The sequence below is a fragment of the Musca autumnalis genome, unplaced genomic scaffold, assembly GCF_047663935.1.
Source record: "Musca autumnalis isolate F117 unplaced genomic scaffold, ASM4766393v1 scaffold_4, whole genome shotgun sequence".
NCBI classification, from domain to species: domain Eukaryota; kingdom Metazoa; phylum Arthropoda; class Insecta; order Diptera; family Muscidae; genus Musca; species Musca autumnalis.
In genome coordinates, this window is record NW_027411977.1 from 86,991,076 (window position 1) to 87,003,248 (window position 12,173).

Below are 12,173 nucleotides of genomic sequence, written 5' to 3' on the forward strand. Positions count from 1 at the left end.
TTAAATGGGGCGTAACTAAAAAAAGTTCTCTAATGTCCAGTCAAATTTACAAATTAAATTGGATTTCCTAGATTTCGAATAATCAAATTTTGGCGGCAATTAGCCGCAAATCTTGTTCATAAGTGCATGGAAAATTTCGCTTAAATCCTCAAAATACCAAAAATCGGGCGGCACCACGATCCCATTTTTTCAACATTTATTTGCAACAATCGACATAAGGAGCCCAAAAGCTTCATCAACTTCCACAGATTTGGGTTACACTTAAAGACAGAGAATGCTGTTCGCGTAGACAGTGTTTGGTCCGTACATAGGTCGAAACATTTTAGTGTCGAAAATCAAATTATCTCCTGGCAGCTTATCGGTCCACCTATAAGCAAGAGTCAACTATAAGACTTAGTAAAAAGAATGACACCCAAGTACCCAGAAACGGGTTTTGTCAAAAGTCATTATTTCTATGCCGCACATGCCGAACCAGGCTATGTTTTAGAACCAAAATTGTGTATGGCAAGGAACATTAACGTAAAATAATATCCAATAAAACAACAACTTTTATCTTATTGTTTCACTTTCGTCATTCATCATTTATTCAAATCCATATTCTCTGATTTACTTTTTCAACAAAACTGGAGCAGCAGCGAAGGTGGTGGCAACGGGAGTAGCATAGGCGGCGGGAGCAACGGCATAAGTGGCAGGGAAGGCAGCAGAGTGGGCAATGGTGTGGGCATTGTAGCTGGAGGCATAGGGAGCAACATAGGCAGCACTGCCGGCAACAGCGTTGTAAGCCAAAGGAGTGGAGTAAGCCAAAGGAGTAGAGTAAGCCACTGGAGCGGTATAAGCCAAAGGAGCAACTACACCGGGTTGAGCGGCGGCAACAGCCAAGACAGCGAAGAAGCACACAGCGATCTAGAAAATGTAACAGAATTTAGTAATTAGTAGTATTAAAACTTGTAAGGTATTTCCAATTAACTTACGAATTTGAACATTTTGTTAAGATTTGGAGTTGTGTTTGTTTTGATTGACAATATAAAATTGATATTGTTTCATAAACATTCCGTGACTTTTATACCATAACATGGCGTTGAAATAGATGAAAACCGAATAAAGTATTTGCTATGCATGATGCATGAGCCAAGTACAAACGACGACTTATGGTTGGTTAATTAACTACAACAACCAAGAAATCTGATCCTATGATGCCTATAACATTTATATGTTAATAAAAATAGGTTATAATCGCTTGCATTTCCAACCGTAAATAAATGCAATAAAGTAAATAGCCATTTGTTGACATTTATTTTTTTGAAAGTTTGATTGTTTATACCCTCGGCCTTTATGGTCAGTAGCAACTAAATTATTGGGAGTTGAACCAAGTAACCTTTTGCAAAATTGCAATTCTTCAGAACGATTTGAAACTCTGAAATACTTATTTTCGTATTGGGATTTTAATGCGTTATTGATGTTTTTATCAAATTGTCTTTGAAACAGAGTGATAGAGTTTAACAGCGTGATATAGGAGTTTTACAGGAATGGAATGTTCTGAAGACTTATGAATTACATTCCAGCGGATAATTTTTCCAAATAAAAGTTAACGAAAATGTAACCGTTTTTGAAGGATGGTGCGAAATATATAAAATAATGAAAGTTTTAGATATATTATGCATTTTAAGCCAATAACTGTAGTCAATATTTAGCCATGTTTAGATGAGACCATAAAATGTAAACTCTATCTAACAACACAAAACCCAAATATGGTTTTTGTCGATTGCTTCTGTACTTTCATAATATCCGCAGTAGAAGTTATTTGTACACAATTACCTTGAAAATAAAACAAAACAATCCATGAAACAAAAGTCAAATTACCATATCCTATGGTGGTATTGTCTGTCGGTCAAATGATGATGATGGTACTTTCCATTTCATACGATCTCTTGTGAATTAAAGAACCCCTAACCTATAATATTCCTAAAGATATAATGGTATTTTGTGGTTTTACCCTGTTGAATGGGAGGGTATACCCCCTTTATGCCATAAATATGAAGGAGTGATGAAAATTTATCTTGTAATTTGATTTGTTATTTTCAATTCTGACTCCGTTAAAATGCTACATTCTAAATTCTTGTAAATTTAAATGGTCAAGATTTTTTTATTCGCTATCTTAAAACTATGAATCACGTACGTGATATATACTAATAATGTGTTTGACCATTACCTACCGCAAGAATTCAGACTTTTTGTCAAGAAAATATAATTTTATATGTAGTAATTTATGTACATATACACATATACGTGTGTGTATTGGGTGGATTTAATGCCCAGTAAGAAGTAATTTGCATTAAACCCTTACGTACACATCGTACATACTAACTAATAATTCATTTCAAATAACATAAACGTTGCGTTGTTTGTATAAATGCAGCACATTCTGTATGATTTGGTATCAATTTTATATTGTCAATCACACCAAACAAAACCCCCCAAACTTTAAACAAAATGTTCAAATTCGTAAGTTTGTTCATCTTTTGTGAATTAACTTAGACTTGTAATAATTTTTGCATCTTTCCAACATTTTAGATCGCTGTTTGCTTCTTCGCTCTCTTGGCTGTTGCTGCCGCTAAACCCGGTGTAGTTGCTCCTTTGGCTTATACCGCCCCAGTGGCTTACTCTACTCCCTTGGCTTACTCTGCTCCTTTGGCTTACAACGCTGTTGTCGGTAGTGCTTCCTATGTTGCTCCCTATGCCTCCAGCTACAATGCCCACACCATTGCCCACTCTGCTGCCTTCCCTGCCACTTATGCTGTTGCTCCCGCCGCCTATGCTGCTCCAGTAGCCACCACCTTCGCTGCTGCTCCAGTTTTGTTGAAGAAGTAAATCAGAGAATGTGAATTTGAATAAATGATTGACAAAAATGAAACAATAAGATAAAATATGTTGTTTTTATTGAAAATTAGCTTGTAGTGAATGTTTTAGAATCGGTTAATTTTTTTGTATTACAAATTAGCCGATGCATTCCTTCTGGTACTTCCTCCGCAACTCTTTTGAGCTTTAATCCGAATATATTTTTGTCGGAAAAGAGGCCATAAATTTTGAAAACCCCATAATACATTGTTATTAGGGATTACGTCAGTGTCATATTGTCAATAAATGAACGTTTTAATTGACACAGGGTTATAATATATCTTAATCCATCGATGGTGGACTACACAGACTCTTGTAATTTGGGGAATTTCAGTTTCAGTAGAGTATAGATAGAGTGATAGACTATACCAGTTTCTCTTGTATTTTGAGGAATTACAATTATAATTTAATTATTTCATTTGTAATTCGAAACATTTCACCTGTAATTCTTACCACAGTTACAGTGTTTTTACGGTGTTTTATTAACTTGCTTTTCAAATCTGGTAACTAATTATCCACACAGTTGCAGTTGACCAATCGAACTGAAACTTTGCACACTTTTCAGATTTGGATGACAATACATGCACATGGGCCCATTTTTTTCCACAGCCCCCATATAGCGATACCACCCAATTTCAGGTATTTTGAGGATTTTATCTTCATTTTTGCCTGAATTAACTGTAATTAGGGATTTCCAATGATACAGACATTTTCCCACCAAAATTGTGAACATAAGTCCAGGTTTTGGTATATCCCCTTTATAGCGGTACCACCTGATTTCAAGTGTTTTAAGGATTTTATCTTATTTTTAACCCGAATAGGCTGTAATTTGCATTTGGGGTTTCCAGTGGTACTGAAACTTCCCCACTAAAAATTTTGAACATTGTACGGCCCGATTTCAAGTGTTTTAAGGATTTTATCTTCATTTTTAGGCCGAATTAGCTGTAACTTGGCATTTGAAGACCCCAATGGTACAGAAACTTCTCCACCAAAAATTGTTGACAGGATCCAGGTTTTGGTATTTCGAGTGTTTTAAGGATTTTGTCTTCATTTTTATCCAGAATTGGATTGGATTTCCCATGGTACAGAAACTTCCCCACCAAAAATTATGGACATAAGCCCAGGTTTTGGTATAGCCTTTATATAACGGTACTACACGATTGCAGACATTTTAAAGTTTTTATCTAAATTTTCGGCCTAAAATGGACTATAATTTTGTTCTCAGTGGTCAAAAAATGTATTTACTAAAAAGTTAAAAATTAAAAATAATTTAAAAAAATTAAGTTTCAGTTTTTTATTTAGAAATGCACTTAAAACTAGAAAATAATTTGTCGCTTCGCCTCAATAAATATATTCTTTCTCATAATGGAATCTCTCAAGAATTTAATTTAAAAATGGTGGCAAAATTAAACGGCAAGCGTTTTCATTCATTCTCACTACAGGAAATCATTTTTGAGAACAAATATCAAAAAAGTCATAACCTTATTGCCCATATCCGACCTAACTAATGCTTGGTTTACATTTACGAAATCCACTCGATTTCAACTGTCAAATCCATAGGTTAAACGCCAAATGAAATCCTGATGAGATTTCATTTGACGTTTGAGCTATGGAATTGACAGTTGAAATCGGGTGGATTTCGTAAATGTAAAATTAGCATAAGTTTGGAAAAAATGTTACGAATGCAAAATTTTGAATCAAATCCGTTGATCCGCTCGAGAGCTATCGTGCGCTCCACACAGACAGACAGATGGACGGACATGGCCAAATCGACCCCAAACGACTCAAACATACTTGGCGACTAAAACAATTATATATAAAACCATTATATATACAAAAAACTCAAAATTAGATTTTTTTTAAAAACTGTCGTTTTTGTTCATAAAACGGGCACTATCGATGAAGGACTAGATAAGCCCTCTAAAAAAAGAAAATCGGTTCGAGCTAGACTTAACACCGATTTTAAAATGTAATTTCGAGAAAAACATGTTTTTAGTTTCTATGCTACATACAACATACACAGTAAACTTTTCCCTTCCAACGCTCATATATAAGGCAATATTGTTCCAATTGACTTCTAAATGTAAATAGTAATCCAGTATACCGCCATTTTTTTACGAATTATCAGCGTTCTCTATTTATCGTAGTTAAAATGCAATGCAAAGTTTTTTGTTCCAAGTACGGAGGATTTAACGGATTACAAATTAGCCGATTCTAAAGTATTCACTACAAGCTAAGTTTCAATAAAAAACAACATATTTTATTTTATTGTTTCACTTTGGTCATTCATTTATTCAAATTCACATTCTCTGATTTACTTCTTCAACAAAACTGGAGCAGCAGCGAAGGTGGTGGCTACTGGAGCAGCATAGGCGGCGGGAGCAACAGCATAAGTGGCAGGGAAGGCAGCAGAGTGGGCAATGGTGTGGGCATTGTAGCTGGAGGCATATGGAGCAACATAGGCAGCACTACCGACGACAGCGTTGTAAGCCAAAGGAGCAGAGTAAGCCAAGGGAGTAGAGTAAGCGACTGGGGCCGTATAAGCCAAAGGAGCAACTACACCGGGTTTAGCGGCAGCAACAGCCAAGAGAGCGAAGAAGCAAACAGCGATCTAAAATGTTGGAAAGATGCAAAGATTAGTACAAGTCAAAGTAAATGCACAAAAGAAAAAAACAAACTTACGAATTTGAACATTTTGTTTAAAGTTTGGGGGGTTTTGTTTGGTGTGATTGACAATTTAAAATTGATACCAAATCATACAGAATGTGCTGCTTTTATACAAAGCAATGTTTATGTCGTTTGAAATGAATTATTAGTTAGTATGCACGACGTGTACATAAAGGTTTAATACAAATTATCTCTTACAGGGCGTTAACTCCACCCAATACACATACGCACATATCCACATAAATGACTACATATAAATTTAAATTTATTTTGTTGACAAAAAGTTTGGACTTTTTGAGGTAGGTAATGGTCAACAACATTATTGGTATATATCACGTACGTGATTCATAGTTTTAAGATAGCGAATAAAAAAATCTTGACCATTTAAATTTACAAGAATTTAGAATGTAGCATTTTAATGGAGTCCGAATTGAAAATAACAAATCAAATTACAAGGTTTCCAAGTACAAATCGTTGTAAATTTTCATCACTCCTTCACATTTATGGCATAAAGAGATATACCCTCCCATTCAATAGGGTAAACCACAAAATACAATTATATCTTTAGGAATATTATAGGTGAGGGGCTTCTTTAATTCACAAGAGATCGTATGAAATGGAAAGTACCACCATCATCATTTGAACGACAGGCCATACCACCATAGGGATAAGGTAATTTGAATTTTGTTTCATGGTCTTTTTGTTGAAAGGTCTAAAAATCGAAGTGGAAATTCGAGTTTTCATGATAGATTTTCCTACTAACGATTTTTCATAGGACACATGTTGAATAACGTAAAGCCCTAAAATCTATCACGAAGTCGATAATGGTCGACTTTGAATAAGCGTGACGAAATCTGAATGGTTTTTCAGATGACATATTTTTGAATATAATCGTTTTCCGATTTAAACGAAACGTAACAAAAAATCATTTGCAACACCATAAAGTGCAGATTATAAAAAATTATACAATAACCAAAATGAATGGTTATTGTATAATTTGTATAATTGTTCCACAAACATCCCAGGCGGGAAAAGGGAGACTTCTCTCATATCAATGAGTTCACCCCGATTAGCTCAATGATATGGGACCTACTGTTTCTCGCCGAGTCCGAACGGCGTGTCTTAAGACACCACTTTTAGAGAAATTTTACATGGCTGATTAACTCAGGAAATGTCGCCAACATTACTGAGGGTTATTTTGCCACCGTTGAAAATGATTTGATGTTGCCTGGTTGGTAAATCGAACCCACGACCTTCTGCGTGCAAGGCGGGGTGTGCATACCATTGCACCACGGTGGCACCCATTTGGCGCATCAGTGGGGTATCGTGCTATAAATACGAATTGAGGAGCGTTTGCTTTGACAACTGGCGTTCCTCTCCTGAAAGAACAAAGTGTGGTCTCCGTGAACAGCATTCATACTGTATCATTGTACTATTTGCAACTGCAACGGCATCAGCCATTCAGCCTGCATAAAAGGATCATTGATTTATGTGGAGCTTCTCATTTGTACCTTTCTTTCGATACCATGAAGATCTCTAATGGCGTGGGATGGGGAAAGCCTGTCCACTAGGTTGTGACAGGGATGCTCATAGCGATAACAACCAAGCGTCAAGAGGAGACACCATGTTGCATCCTGTCAAGTTTGAATATTCTTCCACTGCGTAGCGCTAATAACTGCATACCATACTGGCGCCTCATAGCTTACCGCAGCCCGCCTATTGCATTGTAAAAGATCAACGATGTTTCTTTAACAGCAAACCAAGTCCTGCATGCCAGCGGGTTGAAAACCAGTACACTCACTATCTTGGCGTAGTTAGTAGTGGAAATCAGTACATCAACGACCAATACGTCCATACGAAACTAAAATTTCGACATGCGGAGCAAGTTCGAAGTTGGGCTATATCAACCCACGTTTTGGTATAACCCTCAAATAAAGGTAAATTCAGATTTTAACTATTTTTTAGGTTTGGAATGCAAAGTTGCTAGAGAATTTTCCTAGAACTTAGACACAAACCTTAAGTAAGAAAGCGATTAATTGTGCTTCAATGTGTTTTATTGAATAGGTGTATTAAATAGTTCTGGGATTCGGTAAAGTTGTAGAGTGTGTTGTGTTGACACTTATCACTGTCACACTCTAGGGGGATAGCCTCGGATGGAATCGCTATAACCTGGTCAAAAATGAGTTGATGTTAATCGACTGCTGCTGGTTTTATTTCAGTGACGATCGGATGAGATTGTGTGGTTGCAAATCGGTTCGGAGATATTCGGATTCAGGGGTGATAATCGGATGGAAGTATTTAGGTTGCAATTTTCTTCCACACTAAAAAAAGACGAATATAACATCGGTGACCATCGGCTTAGTGTGACCTTTTTTGGCTTTGAACTTGCTGACAAAAATATATTCTGTTTGACGTTGCGGAGGACCAACATATCCCATTTAGGATGTCGATTTTATTTTGGGAGTCATTCCTCTCCATGGATAACGCGCCCACCACTCAATACTGTTGGTCACTATGTTAGGAAGCATGGATCACTATGTCAGGAAGCATGGACTTACCCACGAAAAACGAAGGCCAAATTTTGGTCCGAATTGGCTGATCTGTTCTACATTTATTGTGCGCTCCAGCCACTACACAAGGTGCCATAGGGTTTTTTACACCTTTCGGGATGTATTAACTTACCCTTGAAAAAACTTGTACCTTCGTAATGGGGGCTGGCGCGATTTTAAAATAAAGAAAATGTTATCGCAGTGAAAATCCTCTACAACATTTTCTTTAGTCCCATTTCGACAGAACTTTTCGTTTACTAGCAAAATCCTGAAAAACTAAAATAAACCTGAAAATGTGAATGTAGACCGCGATTTTGAAAAAAATCGCAGGCCAGTTTTTTCTTGTTTTTGGATTTTTCTCATCTATGAACATTGCTGTTTCAGAATCCACAAAACCTTCCTAGGTGTAAGCGTTTTTTGTTTAAAGTTAGTTATGGCGCCTCGTTCATGACATTGTTTTATAAGGTGGCGATACAGTTTTGTCACCACTTCTGTTCAATCTATATTCAGAAAAAATATTTCAAGAATCAATAGCTTCCAAGAACATTGGTATTAGTATAAACAATAACCTCATCAATAACATTCGCTACGCTGATGACACCACATTACTGGCAAGCAGCTTAGCAGGATTACAACGACTAGTAGATGCACTTATGAAGACTAGTGAAAATATGGATTAAAAATCAACATAAGAAAAACAAAATTGTCAGCAGAAAACAGGTGGATAGTAATGTACCAATGATAATAAATAACACACAAATAGAAAGAGTAAGAACATATAAATATCTAGGAGTACAGATAAAAGAACAATGGGATATGTCCAGCGAAATCAAATGTCGAATTCAAGCAGCGAGAAACGCATTTTCTAAATATAAGAGAACGCTGACCAGCCATGATATTAGTCTATCAACAAAAATACGTTTTGTCAGATGCTACATATTTTCAGTATTACTATACTCTGCCGAAACCTGGACACTAAAGCTAGCAAACGAAAAACGAATTAATTCTTTGAAATGTGGATTTATCGCCGTATCCTAAAAATTCGATGGACAGACCGCGTTTCAAATGAAGAAGTGCTACGAAGGATGAATGTCGAACGAGAAGTCATACGCAATATAAAAATCCGAAAAACATCCTACTTAGGACATGTAATGCGTAATGAAAAATATAAGCTGCTCCAAGCCATTATACAAACAACTATAGAGGGAAGAAGACCGAGAGGCAGAAAAGAAACATCGTGGATACAAAACATCCAAGAATGGACGGGCCTACAAGACGAAAGAAGCCTCCTGAATGCCGCAAAGAATAGAAATCTCTCTATAATATAATCAATCATATATACATATATATGCATATTGAATTGTTAACAATGTAACACATAATTGTATGATCGCTAACACCCGAATACGGGTTGGCAAATAAAGAAAGAAGAAAGAAAGATACAGTTTGGGCATTGTCCCAATTTGAACTTCTATATCTCAAAAATGGTAAAACCTACGTAAATACCATTAAATCTTGTAGAGAATTTTCCTGATTCAACGTTTTCTTTAGTACCATTACGGTAGAACTTGCGGTTTCCGAGTAAAACTGTGAAAACATAAAAAATCCCTAAAAATGTTAACTTTGACCGCAATTTATTTGAAAATCCCTCTGGCGAGTTTTTTGTTTTTTCTCATTTAGGAACATTGTAGTTTCATAATCCGCAAAAACCGTTCATTTAGTTAAGTCGCACCGTGATGCGCTTTAGTAGGTTAATATTAAGTTCTTTCTTTTGTCCTCATCTGTGTTTCATCCATTGGGTTTTGAGCGTTTGGCCTATCTTTTCATTCATCCTAAGGGATATATCTGCATTCTTTGTCCATGCCTTTAACTCTAGACGCACGCCCTTAAGAGTTTAGCGTTGTCTAAGATTACCGTGGTTGGTTATTTGACATGTTTTCCTAAAATAGGTCGATATCTAGTTATGCCTAATCCGACCCTAGTTTCTGTAGTCCTTATTGCCCCGCAGATGCGTAGGCACTAGGATTATGACTTTTTTACAACCTGTATGATATTTTGATGAATCTTTGCCTATAATTACATAAAATCTTAATTATAAAGTAATTCGAAAAAAATAGCTTCCGCACAAAAAGATTTTAAAGTTTTTATTTTTCACAACTTTTGAAAATTTTTTGAAGTCACTTTAAGCAGATATTTAAATGAAAACATGGTGTAGGGGCACGCGGCATAACTAAAATGCCATAACCGTTTGTTCCTCATTAATTTTATCATTGTATTATACCATATATTATAAAAATTAAAAGTGGTTTGTGAGGGACCTTTTTTTAAATTTAAGTTAAATAAAAGCTATTTATACAGTCGTGCAAGAGGAAATCATTTTTTGAAAAAAATTTTTTCATTTAATAGAATTTTTTAAAAAAATGTTTTTTTTTTCAAAGTGGTTTGCGCAGAACCGTTTTTATAATAAAGTGGAATGAATGTTATTCTAGGCATTAATAGACAAAAGTTCATTCATTCTCACTACTGGAAATCATTTTTGAGAAAAAATGTCAAAAAGTCATAACCCTAATAGGCACACTAACTGTTAAAGGGTGTAACCGATTTCGTTTAAACTTTGCACATCGTCATATTTCTTGCAGACACATATCTGCTTCGAATGTGGACTGTATTGATCCACACCAGGGGGGGGGGGGCTCCAACACGAACTTTCAAAATTTTTCCCAAATGTGCAGTTTAAAGCTAGCTCTCGGATGGTTTTCTAATTTTTACAGCAGGTAGACATCGAGGCCCCTATTAAGGCGTAGCATTTCTTGTGGGCATGTCCATACTTATTGATGTAATTGTATCAATAAGTATGGACAAGCAATAAAAACAAACATCGGCCACCATCGAAAATGGTTATATTTGCTGATTTTTTGATCTTGCTGATCTTTTTATATTATACAAATCTCACCATAAATATCCGAAGTCGTATCATCAAAAAAGGCAAAATTTGTTTTTGATTGAATCCCAGCAAAAAAAGTCCTCCCAAAATCATGGGTTTTGTAAGGGATTTTTGGCAGCCGTAACTACTCGCAAACCCCCTTTCTTCCCCATTATTTTTACAAGGGCATGTCGCACTCAGTTTGTAGTTATTTTATGACCACTAGAATAACTAGTTATTCTGTGGCCACTAGAAGTTGAAAAGTAAGTTGAAAAAAATTCTATTTTTAGAACAGTTGATGTAGAGTTTTTTTTTTAATTTCATCACACTTCTTACTTTTATTTTACTTTATTTTATTTCGCTCGCTGTGCGAGTTGAACACACGAACCCTCTGATTTCTAGCCAAAGACACAACGCACACGAACATTAAGGCTTGCTTAAGAACTTAAATGTGCAGTGCACATGTGCACCACGAACTGTTATTTTTTAATTAAAAAAACTCGCGTGCCGACAGTGAGCGTTGAACCACCGTCCTCATTACTTAGTGAAGAGCAAAGTAAGTAGGTTTGCCTTGTAATTTTTTTAAGAAGTATCCCATTACTTTTCAGATTACTTGTAATGGGAAAAGAAGCTTGTTTACATTACTTTGTAATGGGTTACGTAATGACTAATGGATCCGAATTTTTGCGGGAATTTTTAAAATATGAGAGTGGATCAATATTTCCGTGATTTTTTTATCTTCCCATATACAATATGAAATACAATATCTTCAAAGAGTTGCGTGCTCAAAAATTGATTACACGTTTTTGCTCTATCGATTAAAAACGAAAAAATGTGGAAAAATGTACCATGTTGCCTGGATTTTTCCCACACTGACCATTTTCATTACCCTCAGTCTCGGACCTAAAAAAAAGAAGCAAACAAAATATTTCTGATGTTTCCAGGGGCTTTTTGGGTTTTTGAGCCAATTTCTTATGAAGTATTGATTTGCCCCGAAATAATTTTTATCTTTTTAACTAGGGCCGCACACAAAACATGTTGCCTAAAATTTAAAAGAGGTACTGTGGGAGATTTACCCCTTCGACGGTTATCTTATGTACTACCCAATGTAGTTGGTACCGGCAGGCTTTTTTTTGAGA

The 12,173-nt window shown here is 35.9% G+C and overlaps 1 protein-coding gene across 1 annotated transcript; it reads right to left on the bottom strand.

The window, feature by feature from the left end:
• Positions 1–606: 606 nt before the first annotated feature.
• On the bottom strand, positions 607–983 carry LOC141402994 (uncharacterized). Its single transcript, XM_073985125.1, has 2 exons — positions 972–983; positions 607–903 (listed from the first exon to the last, which is right to left on the bottom strand). The coding sequence occupies exons 1-2, from the start codon at positions 981–983 to the stop codon at positions 607–609; spliced, it is 309 nt and encodes a 102-aa protein (XP_073841226.1).
• Between the last annotated feature and the right edge of the window lie 11,190 nt (positions 984–12,173).